At 52.6% G+C, this 18485-nt stretch overlaps 2 protein-coding genes across 2 annotated transcripts; both read right to left on the reverse strand.

Annotated features, from left to right (window-relative positions):
* Positions 1-1650: 1650 nt before the first annotated feature.
* On the reverse strand, positions 1651-3473 carry EsH8_VI_000731 (serine C-palmitoyltransferase LCB1; the record flags this gene model as incomplete). The annotated part of the gene is made up of 5 exons (XM_083271984.1): positions 1651-1863; positions 1937-2428; positions 2500-3010; positions 3073-3173; positions 3243-3473. The coding sequence occupies 5 exons, from the start codon at positions 3471-3473 to the stop codon at positions 1651-1653; spliced, it is 1548 nt and encodes a 515-aa protein (XP_083127158.1).
* Positions 3474-4940: 1467 nt separating this feature from the next.
* EsH8_VI_000732 (1,3-beta-glucan synthase) lies at positions 4941-10892 on the reverse strand (the record flags this gene model as incomplete). Its single annotated transcript, XM_083271985.1, has 3 exons — positions 4941-5283; positions 5339-10618; positions 10678-10892. The coding sequence occupies 3 exons, from the start codon at positions 10890-10892 to the stop codon at positions 4941-4943; spliced, it is 5838 nt and encodes a 1945-aa protein (XP_083127159.1).
* Positions 10893-18485: the final 7593 nt, after the last annotated feature.

Consider the following 18485-nt stretch of genomic DNA (forward strand, 5'->3'; position numbering starts at 1 on the left):
GAGGCACGGCGTAATCAAATATTTCTCTGGCCCGCCGTGTCCCATGCCCGTGGCACCTGGCCACTAACCCGGCGGGTGCTCCTCAGGCAGTCTTGGTAAATACCAAGAGCCACAGGAACGTGCTAAGATGAAGCTCATGGGGGGAGTTCGTGGGAGACGAACCGGAAGGGAGGAATGGAGGGATGGAGGGAGAGAGACTTAGTCAGGGACAGGAATGATGGGCTCAACTTGTAACATGCGGCGCAAGTGAGGAAAGGCCCATCAACTACCTTGGGTACCTGCAAGAAGGAACGCGTGTCTCGAACTTACTCCAAAATTCGATCTCCCGAGCTATAATTATTGTGAATTGCCGACTATAATACAGCTTGATCTTCAAGGGCCCAAACACCACAGCTGTTGTTCAGCTTGGTCACAGAGGAAATAGCTGATATTGCGAACCTTGGCGACCCCCTTCCTCATAATAAAGGTCAGCATATCAATCCCCGGTGATGGGAATGCTAAGTGTTCTTGGCATGGAGCTCTTGTGTAAAGAGAGACGAGCAAGAATATGCTCGTTTGTTAACCCACAGTTAATGAGTGATGGTTTTGCTTGTAGGTACAAAGAAGGGCAACGAGCAGCAAATAAGACGGTCTTCCCAAATCGCAGAACGATTGTGTGATGGATGGATCCGAGAGTTCATAAAGGGACGAGGGGTCGAGGTGTCTTTATACAGCCCGAGGCAAGGTAAGGTATCTTGAGGTTATATGCTCACCCTTTCTCGCCTCGAAACATCGAAATAATATCGCAACATCATAGGCCATGGTGGGCGACTGACTACTGCCCCCGCGCTGTGGCAGGTGACTAAATCGGTACTAAGCCGTCTTCGGAGGGTAACTTCTCACGGATATCTGTTTCAAAGCAAGCTACTAAACCGGACCGCCCGTACCGTACCTGCCAGGTGTGAGCTTTGTCAAGGATCGGCTTCCAGGTTGTCAAGACAGGGTGCATAAGGCGGGGCTCGCCCAACAAGTCATCAAAGCTGTCGGGTTAGGTCAGGAATGGACGGAGAAAGGCTTCGTCAAGGTATGTTAGCCTAGAACATATAGGAAGCCGAGGCCGCGGAAGCCCTGAATGCTTTGCCTGACCCGAAGGAAATGCGGGGGGAGGGGATCCGGGGAGGGAAACGATTGAGGGAGTCTAGGTGCCGGAACAGTTGGTTGTCGCCGAGGATGGATCCGGCGCCGACTTGCAGACGGGAAGTGGGTGTGCCGCCTTTGTCTCTCCCGTCTTTCTAGACCAGTCAGTCTCTGCTGCAATCCCGAAGGCTTGGGCTCACTGCTGCACCCCGAGGGTTTCAAGAGTGGTGCGACAGCCTTTCCATGTTACCAGCCCGACCAGATTCTATCAATTAGTAGTATGTATTATGTCATTACATGCGAAACCAGGAGCTCTACCGGGTATTCAAGTGCCCAAATAGCCTGAGCGCGCCTGAAGGTCTTCTGCTGTGCAGGAGACAGGAAAGAAATCGTACTTCTATCGCCTGCAGTCCATTCTATGTCCATCTGAATCCCAAGCAAAGCTGACGATGTTCGCCACTCGGATTACTGCTCTAAAAAGCCATACAGTTTGGTACATGCCATCGCGTCGTTCAAAGCATGCCCTGGGCCTTGCTATGATGACTTAGTGCTCGGCTTTCTGGTCAAAACCTTGGTAATAGCGTGTCGAATCGTCACACCTGCCTTCTCAATGTCCTTTTTCGGCAAGCCTGTGGTAATGCACACCTTGAGCGCCGGCTGAATCTGCCAGCTGTCATCCTTGGGGTCGAGATTGTTGGCAATAGGCATGCTTTTTAGACGCGTGATCAAAACCCCGTTGGCAAGCGCCTTGAAGAGAAAAGGATCTGCTGTTAGCATTGTGTCTTTTCCTTCGAGTAGACACGAGAGTGGCTCAACTCACCTCATCGACGCAGTCTTGGAGTAGCCGTTCCTGGTCCTCCCTTGTGAGCTTGCGCGTTGCGACAACCTCGGACTTGAGCACCAGCAACATAATTGGGTTCTCGGGCGAGCTCGTGCAAACAACCCAGTCGCTACGAGGGTCTAACTGCGCCCTCATGGCCTTGATGTTTTCCCGACACTGTGTAAGAATGTCCGGGTTAGACTGCAAGACGCTGAGAGTCTCGCTGGCCGCAACCGCAAGCATGGCAGGCAAAGCAGCCGAAAAAGTATAAGACGCTGCCGTGAGGCGCTGATGTTCGACTACATCCGTAGCCCCAGCACAGAAACCACCGCCTGCACACAGAGGACCAGCGAGGGAGCCTGCGATCATATCCACTTGAGAAGGATCGACATTCTGCGCCTCTGTAAGACCGCGACCAGTTCGGCCAAGGACGCCAAAGGACCAAGACTCATCCAAAATGATGCGGAACCTATACTTTTCCTTCATTTCAACCTTCGAGTCTGGTTAGTCGACGAGTTGTTTCCTGCCAGGCGGCATCGATAGCATCAAGATAGACTACTCACAAGTCTGGGTAGGTCGGCACTGTCTCCCGTAGTCTCGAACAGACCCTCGGTGACGATGAATCTTCGTGTCAGCTTCTTGCCCTTTTGATCCTTGACCACCTTTTGGATGACACGTTCCAGGTCGTCCATGTCACCGTGAGCATACCACTTGACGGTGCTTCTGGAGGCCTCCATACCCTTGCGAATAGAATAGTTGACAGCGCGGTCGGCGACAATAATGTCACCACGCTTGCAAAAGGCTGGGATGACACTCGAGATTGTGGAAAAGGCTTGGGCATAGACGATGCAGGCCTCCGTACCAAGATAGGCTGCGATATCCGCCTCAGTCTTCATGTGCACGTCCTGGGTGCCGTAGAATTGGGGAGGACCGCATGGGCCCACACCATAGGTGCGCAGTGTCTGAATAGCCTTGTCCTTGATCTGTTCGTTTGCATTGAAGTTGTAGAAATTGTACGAGGCAAGGTTCGTGACGGTGCGGCCGTTTGCGAGCTTGGTCTTGGGTCCGGTAGGTCTAATGGATGTAAAGTTAGTTCGATTGCTCCAAGAAGGGTAGTACATGGGGAAACAGCGTACCCAACCATGACAGGCAACCTCTCGGCCTCAAGCTCCTCGAGCGCCGTTTGGGGAGCCACGAGAGGCTCAGGAGTCCAATCTTCCACCAGTTCATCAATTTCCTAGCAACTATGGTTAGCGGCCGCTGCGGCGTCAAGTTCAGGAGAGTGGGGTGATATCATCAAGCGTACATCATCGCGAAGTTTGATGAAGTTTTGCTTCTGGGTCGAATATGAAGGCGAGAGAAGATAGCGGACGAAGAATATGAAGAGGACCAGCTCGATACCGGAGCGAATAGGATCGTTTTGGTAACTCGACTGGACGTATCGAATGAGGACGGCAGATCCGGGGACCTTTTGGAAGGCCTCAGAGGCCTCGTGCAGCCAGGCAACCACCTTCGTTTGGGCTGCGCCTGCGTCCATGATCGCTTTCCGGCGAAACAACTGGGGAAGATGCGACGGTCGATGGGCGGGGTTTACAGCATCGACAATAGAAGTGCCGCGAAGCGATTGTTCAGCAGGCAACGTTAGAGACGAGGCGAGGTGAAGTGCAGTGCGTCGTCAGTCGGGTGGACAACGGCCGGAGACTCCGGTGCTGGGAGAAAAAGAGGATCGTGTTAGACGGGAGTCGGTGAGTGCCGAAAGATGTATTGGAGAATCTTTGGCGCAAAGGTTCCCAAGTCAAACGGCCGGGATTGGATTCGGGTCTTGTCAAGGCAAGGTGGAACAGATCAAACCAGAATCGGGAACTGCGCCATCTAGGGTCCCTTAAGTAGCGGTGTAACGGATTACGAGTGACGGCAGTAGTGTCATGCAGACACAGGTAGATAGACAGATACCTTCGTCAATAACCGACAAAAGGTGGGAGAAAGTGCGCTCAGGTGCTAATTAATTGATGTGCCCAAAAGTGACAGGACTTCCGACACGGGTTTTCCCCAAGCGCGCCCCTGGCCAAAGTCTCCACCGCCCTGATTGGCTCAAAATTACTTGCATGCAATTCAGGGGCAGCGATAGTGTACATGCATGCTGTAGTGCGCTACCCACCACCTCGAGCTGCGCGAGTGTCATGGAATTAGTACCACTACCGCAGCAAGAGGACGATTCCTCTGACCGGTCTTGAGACAGCGAGAGGAGAGAGAGAGAGAGAGAGAGAGAGAGAGAAACGGGGGCACCCGGGATTTTGCTTCTTTGCCACAGAATAACGTATTAGTGGGTGGTAACCAAGCAAGGTGTCCTAGGTCAGCTTCTTCATGCCAACTCAGCCAATCTACACATGCTCCATCTCTATCTAGACTATCCATGACCATTGCTTCTGCTTCTCGGCATCCACCCTTCATTCGCGTCCAAGGGGTTTTCATCAGATAAGTGCACTCCTGGACCCAGCAGCTCTGTTGAAGTCTGGTAAACCCAGGAAAGGCACCCATGCATGCTCAGCGAATGAACACCTATTTATTGACTTACATCAAAAATAAAAATGAAGGGGACAGGGGGGGGGGGGGGGGGGGGGGGGGGGGGCGTGCAGCAACTCATTCTATGAGATACTAGACATCACCGCTTATGCATGGTCTTCTGAACAAAATTTGACTTGATTATACGCCCGTCCAGTCTTATTCTGAACTATTGACGATATACGTAGTCTGCAGTTCTAAAAAAGCAGCCGTGATTCCATGCCAGCCATATTTCCCTGACCGAACCAAAAGAAAAAAACGAAGGGAGAAGCGAATAGCTAGCCGTTAAAAGAAACTAAACACGCCTGACAATGGACATTAAAATTCCGGGTCGCGTTGCCCGGATCACAGTGGCTCAGTACTTGACGAACCATGAACCCCGCAAACAAGCGACTGCGATATTGACCGACCTCCTCCAATGCGTTTATAGTACAAGTCCCTACTAAAACAGGCGAACTCTCTCCGAGCTGGCAGTCTTTGCCGCCTTCCCTGTTGTTGACTGCATAGTGAGATAAGCTCCCGAGTATGATGGGTTTCCTGTGCCGGTTTCCGTTTCGTTCCGGGTGTTGTCGTTCTCCAGATCGTTGGGCTGAATGAGGGCCAGATCCTCGGTGTTGAGAGATTTGAAGATGTCCATAGGAATGAGGTCACGCGCAACAGCCGGGCCAATAATAAGGGCCATGAAAACAATAAACATGGTGAAGTACAGGATGGCGTATCGGAACACACGCTTGCGTCTCAGCTTGGACTGCTTCATGGAGTAGATAGGAGGGCGAATTTGGCGTCTACAAAATGTTAGCATATATCCGGTTATGCAAAAAGAAAAGAGCGACTACGTACCCAGGGCGAAGCCAGAACAGCATCATCGAGTGAAGCATATCAATCTTGGGAACGAGAATGACCGGCAGCATGATGAAGAGTAAGAAGTGGCCCAGGACGAAGTCGGCGGCAAACATGCTCAGCTCCGTGATCTTGCAAAGGAACTCACGAGCGGGTTGGGAAACCGAGTGCCATCCCATAGAGTACCACTTGCCCGTCCAGAATGCAATGTTGGCCTGGTCCGTCTTGATCTCACGCGTCAGGGTAAGCGAGATGATCAGCTTGAAGACGAATCGCTGGATCGCCACAACGGCGATCATGCCGAGCAAAGTCCGCGCGAAGTTGAACGACTCGAGGAGGAACATGACCTCGAAGAAGACAAGCAGCATGATCACAGCGATACCATGGGCAATTGCCGCAAGCACGCTGCCGAATTTCTTGCAGCACATACTGAGAAGAGGTCCCATGAAGCAGGCCATAAAGAAAAAGAGCATCAGGGCACCGGCGTTGACTGCGATAGGGGCGAGCGCCACAACACCGACTCTGATCAACGAGTTGGTCTTCCATACATTTTTGCCAGGGTTATTGTCTGTGCTAACACCAGTCTGAGCATTGATGTATAGGTACGGGATCACGGTAACAGCGACAAGGAGTAGGGGAGTAAGAATCTCGCCCCAGAACATGTTCGTGATAGCCGCGCGGGGTACGTCGGACGACATCTTGCCGGACGGATCACCGAGAGCCTTGCGCTTGTAACCCGTGATACGAGTTCGGGACAAACGGCAGAAAGCAATCCACGATGACGCGTGAGAGCGAGAGTTGCCGCGGGAGAGCCATCGGAGATAGTCCCGGTAGTCGATGAAGAAATCGCTCCAAGCGAATTGATGCGGGTTATACAAGAACGGCGAGATAACCAGAGCAAGAAGGGATATCCAGAAGTAGACGAGGGCCGCTTGCCAAATGGTAACGGTGGCGAAAAGAAGCATCATCAGGAGACGAGATCCGAAGTAGATAGAAGGACCAGCGAAACGCGAGTACAAGACTCCGAAGGGGATGCGAGCAGTCGCAAAGCCACGACCAGTACCGATGTACCGGGCACCGCCAAACGAGAGATCCTGCTGTACCGAATTGGCGTAAATTTGGCAAACGAAGACCTCGAAGAACGGCGAGAGCGAGCTGAATTGCTTGGCGAGACGCTTGGCGGCACGCCAGAGACCTCTCTCTGTCAACTCCTGAACCACTAGCGGCACAAAAGCCAACAGCAACACAAAGATGATGGACAAGATACAGCGGTACACCCAGTCCATGAGCGCATCGGTGTTCTGGCATCCAGTGGGGAACAGAGGGTCAGTGATGGGGACGTCGCGGTTGTACGAGCAGGCCTGCGTCTCGTGGCGAAGGGCACCCAAGCTGAGGAGGCAGATCATGAACATCTGAACCGAAAGCATGATGAACATGTTGTTGAGATGGAAGCCAGGGTGGGCGTAATAGAAGGAGAGGAAACGGTCCAAGGGTAACTGGGTTCCGAGATAGTAGTACTCGCGAGAGAGCATCTGCTCACCCATACCAGTTCCAATCTTGGTTGTGAAGTTAAGAATGGAGCCGAAACCCAAGTCACGGCCCTTACCACACTGGTAGTACTCGCAGTGCTTGATTCTGCCACCACGCAAGAGAGCAGTCATACCAGCATAAATATCCTCGTTGAGATGCAAGCCCTTCTGGGCCTTCGACACACCACCGCGAGTTGTCATGAAGATACCGTTCAGGAAATCAGGGTGACCGTAATGCAATTTACCACCGATTTGAGATAAGGTACGAGCAAAGAGAGTACCAAAGGTCTGCTCCTTTCCGGCAGCAACATCACCGAGAATACCGATGTTCTCAGAGAAAATGTATTCGCGAGCACCCAAAATGGCGACGGGCGCCGCAGTATTGTTCTTGACACCGGGAGTGTACGGGCTGACATTATCGGTCTTCATCTCCTCAAATTCGGCGAGAACGGATCGAATCTTGAGACACTCCTCGAGATAATTGTCCTGGTTGGCGTCAATGAGCTGAATGTATTCACCGCGGTAGAAGATGATCGAGTGGTTTTGGTTGTCGGATTTGCCGTCTCCCAAAATGGGGTTGCCAGAGAGCTGAATACGGAATTTGGGCTTGCGCATGCCATTCTCCATGATTTCAGAGTGTCCATCGATGAGTGCAGAGTACAAGCGGGGCTCCTCACCCTCGGCCAAGGGAGGTTCCTCGTCGAGATAGGCGATCTGAAGGTCGGGATACGCGCGAAGCAGAAACTCGGCGTTTTCCATCTCTTCCTTCTTAAACTTGGCGAAGCGCTGCATGGAGACGCAAAGCTTGAACTTGCGGCGGGCCATGCGTTCCAGCTCTCGCTCCAGTTTGTCAGAGTTACCACCGAACATCTGAACAACCTCGGGATTCTCCACACGGTACAGAAGCTTGATGGCTCTGCTATAGTTCATGAAGCCAGAAATCGTGCGGTACAGAGTCTGGAAGCGAAGAGATGCCCAAATACGAGTTCGAAGTGTATACTCAGGTGCTGAAGACTTGAAACCAATGCAGTAGAATGGCAGATCGTCAATTTTGCTCTTGGCCGTGTCCTTTTCATTCTTTTCCGTGTCGCCGTTGAATTGAGAAGTCTCGTCAGCAAGAATCTTGGTGTCCTTGACGAAGCAGTCCCACTCGTGAGGGTGAAGTTGTTTGAGGTACTCAAGCAGGGTGACTCGGGAGTACGGCTCGTCCTCGCGGATGATCTCACGGAGAGAAAGAAGAATCTTCTCGCTGTAATGAGGGATGAGGACCGTGAAGGTCGGCATGTTGTCAACGGGCAAGGGTTCCGGAATAGGAGTTGACAGCGACTGAGCAAAGAAGGACAGACGGCGCTCAGCCTCACTATCGGTGGGGAAGAACTCAGTCTTGAATGAGTGGTCCTCTTGGGAGACGAAGAAAGTAGGTGCTCTCAAGGTTCTCTTGCCCTCCTGCTCAGAGGGAACTTGGTGGTACAAAAGCTTTTGCACGTGGTCGATGGCCAGCAAGTGCTCCCTGTACATGGAGATGACGATGGCGTTCCACACCTGAGAAATCAGAACCTTTGGCTTGTATTTGATCTCCATATCCGTAGTGGCGAGGATCTTGGAATAAATACGCTTCGGCAGACGAGAGAAGATGTTCCTCCAAGGCGTCAAGATGGAGGAACCAATGTAGAACGACCTGGCGATGGAGAAGAGAGCGTTGATCAAAACGTACCACAAGTACGTGTCGAGGAAGAAGAAAATCAAGTCGGTGAAGACCATCAAACCCAATAGAACGTACGGTTGGTTCTTGCAGAGAATGTCGCCAATAATTTTGTCGCCGACACAGTCGATTTGCATGATGGTGAGGTATCTCAACGGATCCTTAAGAGAGAGGGTCAGGTAGACATATGATTCTCCAAACTTGGCACCGAAAACACAAATCCAGAGGCCGTAGGACATGGCCATATCATTACCAGCCAATCGTGGGTAGCTTGCGGTAAAAGTCTGGCTGGCAACATATTTGCGCGAGTTCTTCGTCAAGTAACTTCCAAACAGACCGCCGAGTGGCATGACCGAGAAGAAGATGAAGGTGAGGAGCGCAATGATGAACTCCACAATGGCCAATATCTCGGCGATTTTCTTGTTGGGGTTGGGGATGACGTAGACGTAGACGAAAGGGGCGACATTGATGACCAGGATAAGAATCAAAAACAGCAAGCGCTTGGTCAAATGCTGCGCACCAGCCCATCGACGAGGGACATATGCCCATTCAGCCAAAGTTGCGAAAACCTGGATAAGGGAAGCGATAGTACCACCAAGCCCGATTAAAGAGTATAACTGGGCCTTCGAGGGCTGTTGGTTGGCCTGCTGCTCGTACGAAGGGCCGACAATTAGACTGGGGACGTTGGCAGCAGTGTAGAACCAGAACATGGTCAGGTGAATGATCCAGATACGGTTGAAGTTAACAAGCAAGTGGAACCACGACCGAGTCTCCTTGTATGTCTTGAAGAAACACTTCTTCCAGTTGATGTCCTTGAACTTGAGGTAGCGCTCGGCAGGAGGAACATCAATGAGTTTCGTCTTATCTTCCAGGACAATTCTCTCGATGCCTTCGGGGTACCAGAAGAGCTGGTTGCAGTCGTCATATCCAATGATCTGGTTGTGGTCGCGCTCACGACGAACGTAGACACCGTCCGAGATTTCGTAGCCCTGGTCTCTGCAGAATTGGTAGATGGGCGTAATGACGTTGTTGAGGAAGGTGAACTCCTCAACGGGCTCGACCAGATTCTGGCAGGCGGGAGAGTTGAGGTAGTCGTCGGCGCACTTGAAGATGAAACACAAGCATTCGGGCATGAAGCGAACCTGGTTGGCTTCACCCCAGCAGAGCAGGTACAGAGCGAGCTGGCGCACACGATCATGCTGAGACATGCGGTTCATGCGAGTCTTCCAGCGATACTCAGCAGCTTCGAGGCTGTTGTCGCCCTCGAGATCCTGCAAGGCCTCGGCTTCGTTCTCGGCTTCGGTCTTCTTCTTCTTCTTCTTGGTTTTGCGCCGCAGACCCTTGCCATTCACATTGGCGAATCCCACTGCGTCGTCCAAGTCCAGGTGGGCGGCGAAGTACCACTTTCGGTAGTTGGCGTTGTCGCCGCCGATGTAGTCGGCATGGAGAGACAGCAGAGCCTGGTTAGGGGTCATACGTGAAGCTCTCGAGTCCAGTAGAGTCATGAAATGATCGTACATGTTTCGCATGCTGTCACGCTGGAAACCGAACTTCGAGGTCAGATCGAGAAAGATATCCTCAACCTCCTCCTTAGACAAGGGAATCTGAGCATCCGAAGTCCAAGCAGGGTATGGCTCCCGCGATGCAGCCGACATCATGTTGGCGTAGTCCATGCCGTAGTTAGGGGTAGAAGCACCAGATGAACGGTTGCCGCCATAGGAAATTTGAGAAGACGGCGGCCTAAAACCACGAGCACCACCTTGGTCGTAACTGTTGTAACGCTCATCGCCGCGGCCGTAGTAGTCCATGTCGGCGGCCCTAGCCATGTCCGACCTCATGGTGAAGTCGCTGAAAGTCTCGGAATCTTCTTCAGAGCCCTGTCGGCGAGCTCCAGAGCCATATCCTTGATTGTAGTCTTGATCATAGTACCCGTTGCCGCCATTGTTGTTGTTGTTATTGTTGTAATAATCGTCCTGGTATTGCTCATTGTTGTCGTAGTAGCCACCATCTTGATGGTATGCGTTATTCGGGTCAGCATTGTAGTAGCCCCTACACGCGCGCGCATGGTCAGTTATGAGACAAGACTGGAAGAAGTTGGAGGTACGTACGACTCGTCGTAGTAGCCATCGCCACCTTGTTGAGGCTGACCGTGTTGGTCGTAGCCGTGTTGGTCGTAGTATTGCTGATCGTCTTGGTAGTACGAATCGGTCTGCTGGTTGCCGTTTCCATTTCCGTGACCACGGCCCTGTTGGCCGTAGCCATCATCGTAGTCTTGGTGGCCACCGGCACCACCGCCTCCTCCGGCGGCTGGGTATCCCGACATTTTCGTAGGCGATTATCTAGCCAAGCGTGTAAGTATTAAGCGCGTCAATCCCACGATAGCGAAATGATTGGCGGCAATTGTGCAAAATGCAGAAAGTCGGGCATTCGCGGTGGAAGATTGGTCGACTAACCGTCTAAAACTCATGAGGTTGGATTCGAGGGGGGGTAGAGGGATCAGGGAAAGGGCCGGTTTTTGTGAGCCCAAACTGATGTGGCCGGCACAACCAGAGTAGATAGCGACAGTGGTTGCGTTGCCGAGTCGAAGACTGTCAAGTGGCTCGATGGCGTGGAAATATTGATCCGTTTGGAAGAGGGAAGGGGGCCGTGGAAGCAAAATAAAAGCAACTGGCGGAGTTGGCTTGGTGATGCTTTGGGAAGTGACAAACCAAAGGGGTTGGGGAGCCGGGGACAGATGCAAGTTGCGGTGCGTTACTGGAAGCAAAGCACTGTCTGGCCTTGCAGTAGTTCAAAAGCTGAGCCAACTCTGGAGAAGGCGAAGCGATTGACTGTGATGTAGAGATGGGGTTGGTTACGCGACTGCCTGGGTTGGCCGTCTCACAAACGAGCGTGATGAATTAAGGTCCAAGAGAAAAAAAAGTTGTAAGAGGGAAGAAAGGGGTGACGGAACGCGGGTTCTGGTAGAAGGTGCGAACCGGTTGTGGTGTGGAGGAGGGATGTAAAGGTAAGAGGAAGGAAGAAGGTGAAGTGGCAGTGGTGCTACTGGAGTTGAGCTAAGGTGTCGGTACCTTTACACAAGCACACACCCACGCCACGCCACAAAAGGGGGGAGGATTTAGGGCGGTTAAGGGATAGGGTGCAAGAAGAGAGAGCGAGGGGTGGGGGGGGGTGGCACGGGTAGTGGAAGAGAAAAAGAAACAGCCTGTAGTGGGAGAGAGATAGAGAGGATTACTCGCTCGTCACCAACGAAGAGGGAAGAGGGAGGCTGGGTCACTGGTCAATCAAAGGTACACAATCACTAAGAAAAGAGAGGGGAGAATACAAGAATCAAGGCGTGTCTCCTTTTTTCCTTTTTTTTTTTCCCCCCCTCTCTCTCCCACCCTTCCTTCTTGCTCAGTGTTGCGTCGTCTGGTAGGAGAAAAAGGAGAGACAGAGAGGCCAGGACAAGGATGGGTGGATAGGCGAGAGCAGGCGGGAGTTAGATGCGCCAGAACCCAGAATTAGAACCAAAGTCAGACAAGGCAAAGCGAGCCGTGATCCACCTGTTGTCCAGGTTTGGGGGCAGGAGTCGCAGAGGGCCGATCTCATCCAAGGAAGTGCCCGGGTGCGAGTGGAACACGTCTGGAAGTGGGATTTTCAGTCGTTCTCTGGGACGGAAAGCGTGGCTGAGCGGTGATTCCTGCATGTTAACTGGTCGAACGGGGAAGCCAGGCCCAGCTGGGCAAGGAAGTGGAGCAGGGGCGGGCAACTCATCGTGTCTGTGGGCGACGGGAGAGAGGTGGGATGGGTTGGTACCATGGTAAGTGCCGCTCATGGGCCCAAATTACACACTGTGTACAAAGTACGCATCTTATCACAGTGTAAGCTACATCATTCAAATGCTGGCGCAACGCCGAAGACAAGGTTGCCGGTCGCTCGACTGCTGGCGAGAGCTGTCTTTGCCACTGCCATTAGGTTTTGGCCGGCAGTGACAGTGTCAGACTGCCAGCCAAGCCAGACCAGGGCGGGAAACCTCGTGCCTAGGTCAGGGGGAGCAATGACAGGCACGACAGGGCAGAAAAGAACTCCTCCGCAGTGTTTTTTTTTTTTCTCTTCCTAGCAGGCACTGCCTCCCTCCTCCCCCTCACTGGAAAAGAAGGGAATCACCAAGTGCAAAATGCTCATACTCAGCCTCGGCTAGTTATGACTTTTTGGCTTTTTCGACTTCTCATCCTATTGTTGCCAGCGTTCCACCCTATTGCCAAAAGTAACTGACTCGGCATTATCTTTGTCCTACATCGTAGTGATCCCGCTCGATGTTTAATCTCGTGTATAATACGAAGACACCTGCAATTTGTATGAAAAGGACAGGACGCATCTTGTAGTTCAATCCGGAAAGGGAGATGGATGCCTTGCTTCTGTCCCGTCGCGCATGATCCAGGAACCAAACTCGAATCTCTCACAGTGTTTATTCAAGAGACATGGGTGGGCTAAGGGTTACTCGACGCATATGTGACAGGATCAAACGACAGTACGTACCTTACCTCCTGTCGGCACGCCGTACCATGTACACTACCTAGGTAATCATCTAGGCGGTTCCTAGCAGCCCGTAACTCCGTGCCTGGCCTGGCTGGCTCCTAGGATGCCAAACGTACCTATCAGTTCAGTAGAGCAGTCAGTAAACGCGTCGTCATTGCGGCTTGGCTTGCCCACCCTCGAAGAGCTGTCAGTCTGTATCTGTCAATCTGCCTTTCTGGTTCGTGGGGCACAACGGGGATGTTCCATTGCCACTCCATCCATCAATTGGCCGCTGACAAACACCACACGAAGGGGCGACCGGGGTAAGGTTGCCTGGTGTGCCTGACACCTGGAAACTATAGACTCTGCATAGAGCAGAGCCGGTTGTTCCGGTACTTGCAGACCAGGGGAAGCTCCAGGTCATCTCCAACTCATCTCCAAATCATCTCTCTAAGGTCAAGGGCAATTGGGCAACTGGAGGTGAGGACTGTCCGACGGTCCGGCTGAGAGTGAGTGTGAGGGTTCGTCTCGTCGCGGGTACGTCTGGTGTTTTGGCGTTTGATCCTTGGTCCCAGTGTTGCTGGTCTACATACTGGCCGTTTCGGCCTTGTCCATGAGCGCCTGATTATTTACGACAGCGGGTTGACAAACCCAGCGTCGAGAGAAGCTTTCCTTCTAGAATAAAGAAGAGTGATGGAAACGTCCTCCCTCCCCTCGTCGAACCCGCTCTACTTCACATGCCCGGCGTCTTCTGCTCGCCCCCCAAATCAAGCTGTTTTCCGAGTATACTCACCCTTGTTCGCGGCGACGGCGATCCGAGCTGATGCCTCATGTGCTTCCTTCTAACCCTCCGACAGTCGTCCACTTTTCTCTCGCGGCGCCTTGGTCCTCTTTTCCCCCGATACCTACCATGCACTAGACTCCAATTCGCACCTCGGGGTGCATTGCAGGCACCCCTTAGCATTTCCAACCTTCCGAATTGATATGAAGAAGCTATCTTGCGCGTTACAAGGCTGATGTCAGCTTCGTCGTCCAGCCTCAGCAAGGCAGTGAGTGGGAAGGCAGAAATCAAGAGCGGTACGAACTTCTGCGTATCAACAGCGGCGGGTCGGTAACATTTCGTCTCTGGGGCGCTACTGCATAGTTATTATGCATGCACTGCGACTCCAGCTGCATTTCGGTGGACTCGCCCTCCAACATTTCAACCTTAGCCAACCCCCAAAAGAAGCAAATCCGGATTTTCTCCCTTCCCCTGCATGGACGTTTTGGTCCTCGGCCTGAGCGAGCTGTCACCTGCTACTTGCAATCAGAGACAGAAGCGGGATCCAGCAGACGTTGGTCGCTTGAATAAGAGGTTGGATTAAATTGTTAGTGGGCGAAAGGATGCCTTCCGAGCGGGCATAAGCAGGTTTACAACATACTATCATCGGATATCGGCCGCTTCGCCAGCCTAGCCACAACTAACATGTCGGTGTCCATCCTCATGCACGTCCTTCTACTACTATCCCGTCCGGGGTTGCCGTGGTCGTGTATGCGAAGTGGCATAATCGGCACCAAAATTTACCACAGCCTGTTCACCCAGTATCATGCCAACACGGCCAAGACACAATGTATATTAGCACACAGCAGACGGGCGCAAAGGAGCTGCACCTATTAGCGGAACTGAAAAGCTAGAGGCGACGACTAATTGCGCGTCTATTGTGGCTGTGGCGGGGACGGGGGTACAAGCTTGATTGACGTCCCAACTAATCCAACCAGCTCGTATGCTGCAGTTCGTGTTGCTGTGTTGCTTCGCACAGGGCTGGGTTTTTCTCCCGCGACAACCCAGAAACATACCTGTCCAGAACGCGTCACACTACACAGGTGCTGTATGCAGTACATAGTACCCGCAGCCAGCACATCCTGCATCGACACCCTATGATCTATCTCAAGATACGCACATGCGGCTAGCTCAGTGTACGTACTGAAGCTTGCACCGTTTGGTCTTCACGGAAGAGACGCGGCGTGCGAGTAGTGGCGTCGCGACACCAGCAAAAGCAAGTGCGGGCGGATCAGCACCACTAGGACGTGATCAACAACGACACCAAATCGCAACCTGAATCAGACATTGCCATGTTGGTCTCTGATGGCCGTTTACTCGAATCCGCTGGTGCTGGTTCATGCAGCTTGTTGGCCTTGATATATTGCGACCCCAGCTTTATCTAGTCGCACAATCACAGGCTCCTTACGCTCCTTCGACCGCGGATCGTTGTGCGAGAGGATGGGCCCATAGGGCGATGGAATGGTTCATCGCTTTGTTTCCATTTCGATACACAAAGCCCAATTCGCATCAGATGCTCCTTGCCAGGACCCATCGCTTGCCTGACTGACCCATTCTTTATTTCCAACCAGCCGGCCCTTCTCCTTCAGAAATTCATACTGAAGCTTCACAATCTCATTTGGCAGTTCAACGTTTCCGGTATTATTTATCTGGGCCCAGATCGGGCCGGCAAGACGGGACACCGACGATTGGCCATCCACATCCAGATCCAGCATCAACTAGCAGGGACACATTCATGGAGCCATACACTACTGATTGTATGTATCCGTACCGCGCCGTGAGGAACAGCGGCAATCCCCTCCTATTGTCTGCATCCAATGCCATATTCATCCACAAGATTGGGGCCTCCGGAGCCCCCCCGTCTGTTTGGGGCAAAGGAAGAAGGGGGGCGGGGTGGGGAGGGGCTGGGGCTAATAAAAGCTCAAAGCAAGGAACTCCAACACGCCAGGCGGGCAAAACGAGACGCTAATAGTTGACACTGTGGAATGCGACTCGATGTGGATGTGTTGTCGGATGCAGGTACCGGCCTAGAACGAGTCAATCAAAGCCTTCAGAGCCCCGGCAATATGCTAAGCTGCCTTAGCGTCAACCCCTCGCCTTGTCTGTCAATTTCTTTTGCCTGCATCTCGCAACCGCCAACAGGAAAGAAAGAGTCTCCTCCCAGTCAAGGATGATAATGCCGTCATTACACGTCTTCCCTTGCCCACTCTGTCGGCAGAATATTCCCACGTTGGCTGCATCCTACACTACAACAAGGTATGCTACGGCGAAGCAAACAAAGCGACTGTATATCCTGAGATATACGATAGCGCGCCACACCAAGATCAGTTGCTTTGTGTCCGCTCTGCGCCCCTTGAAAGCCGAATAATGCAACCATCTCGATCTGCTATGGTTTAATCCATCTGCCCAGATTGGCCTCGGTCCTTCTGCCATCAAAACCCACCATGCCTTCCGACACAGCGGTCTGACATCATTTCTTTCCCGTTGAAGTTGAGACTGGGCCGCACGACATCGCATCGTCCCATCGCCTCCCACTCTTTGTGTATCAACATTTCCACCGCATCGAACAGTCCACAGTCAGTATCGTGCTAAAAAGGCGACGAACCACAGATCATCGCCCGAAGCTGCGTTTCATGCTAGCCCCCTCCACAAAGTGCCACCAGTCGGCCAGTGCTGTACTCCGTACGTCCAGTGGCTTTCGTGGCGCAACGGACGACGTTCGATTTCCATCCCTACAACCGGCACATTTCTTTGTCCCGCCTGCGTAGGACATAACCAAGCCGTCCCGTTCCTTTTCCTGTCTTGTCGACACCGTGCCGTATAGGGCCTGTCCTGGATCCAAGTCCAATGCAGCCCTGATACAGTAGGGCGTGGCAAATCGAAAGAGCCCCGGAAGCTCGCCCGGGAAGAAGGTCCTTGACCTAATGTCGCATCGCCTCTGCGTTTTCCCGCGCGCGGCCTCACATCCCCAGATTATTGGTCGGATATGAGCGGTTTCAATTGGACTGTTACAGTTGAAAGGTGCTCGAGTTCTCAGCCGGTGAGTGGGGGTCTCATTTCAACGCCTCGCGTATCTTTAATGCACGATTATTGTCGAATCCCCTCTTGCAGCCACTTCGTTGCACTCAAAGTAATCTGACTACGCTGTCAAATTTCCGTGCGTGCCGATCGCCCATAGGAACTCTGCGGCCCGGGGTTTGGGAATTTATCCGTCATCCGGATTCCACACGAGCTCGTGATTTCAACAATCCCCTTCTTACTCCCCTTATTTTTCTTCTTTTCGAAGGAGCTTTCGTCCGAAACTCGGAGCATCTAGGGGACCGACTCGATTGTGGAACATCATACCCCTTCCTAGCCGAGGGCAGTGCAGTGTATTGTGTCAAGCTTTCCAGGGGTCCTGGAGTCTGTCAGTCGAGGGCTCTTTGACAGCCTCGAACATGACCCGAACCATTCATTGCTGAAAGCGCTGCCGAGCAATTGAACCTCACAGACAGCAGGACTGGTACTCCAGCATTAAGTCAAAGGTGTAGAATGAATCGATATGTCTGCGAAACAGATACGCGCAGCCCTCATGGAACAATATCCTTGCGCCATGCGAATTTTTGTTTAGATGTAAATTCGCCGTAAGGTTACGTGTCTTTAAACCCATCCAATCCTGCGCCAGTATCATCCTCACATCGTTCAACTCAATTGGGCAATGTTCTAGAATGTGGGGCTGGTCTCTCACGAACCGGTTGCCCCTCGCAACAAAAATATGCACGGATCGATCTACAATGCGGCTCTACATGCAAACCTAAACCCGCCTGCGACCTCGAATGGCATTAACTATTTGCAACAGTAATTGAGCCGTGTACTTTTACGATGACCGGATATGTTAACTTCGCCTCGTCCAGTGAGGACGAGTTCCCGGACCTGGATGTTGTCTTACAGAGGAGTAAACAGGTCCGCCGGGCCTGCAAGGCATCAACACAGGAAACGACAAGCAAAGACGATGAACCGTCGCCATCAAGACAGCTTGAGGAGGAGGCAATTCGTTGGAATTCACCGGAACGAAAGGAACCTAGGAGGAACAAATCTGGTAACACGACTGCGCCTTTGATTGTACGGCGCCGAAAGCTCGGCGCAAAAGCAGACAACCCTTTGCTGAAGCCCTTTGGGGCGTTTGGAAGGAATGAAGGACACGATTTGTTGGAATTCCCAGTCAAAACCAAGAAGCCACCGGTTGTAGGCATACGTGAGCTGCGCGCCCGGGGTAAAGACCCATCTCCGTCGGATTTCTCGTCACATGGGACGGACGATGAATCACAGGACGGTGTGGGCGCGGCAACCGAGATCACAGAAGCCGACATCTCTGAGTTCTTTGGGGGCTCGCCATCGGAATTTGAGGAAGATGAGCCTCCGACGCTCTCCGGGCGTGGGAAGCCAGCGTCGAACCTCCCTCGGCCACTTCCACGCCGGAGCCAGGAGAAAGTGCCCACACTAGAATATCAACAACCCCGAAGACTCGCGCCAGGTATTGAATTACCGAACCCCAAATCATCGAAAATAGGCAAAACTCAACAAGGCACTGCAAAGAGGGAGCCTAGTGTGGAGAGGACG

This window comes from Colletotrichum jinshuiense, chromosome 6 (genome assembly GCF_051148585.1).
Source record: "Colletotrichum jinshuiense chromosome 6, complete sequence".
NCBI classification, from domain to species: domain Eukaryota; kingdom Fungi; phylum Ascomycota; class Sordariomycetes; order Glomerellales; family Glomerellaceae; genus Colletotrichum; species Colletotrichum jinshuiense.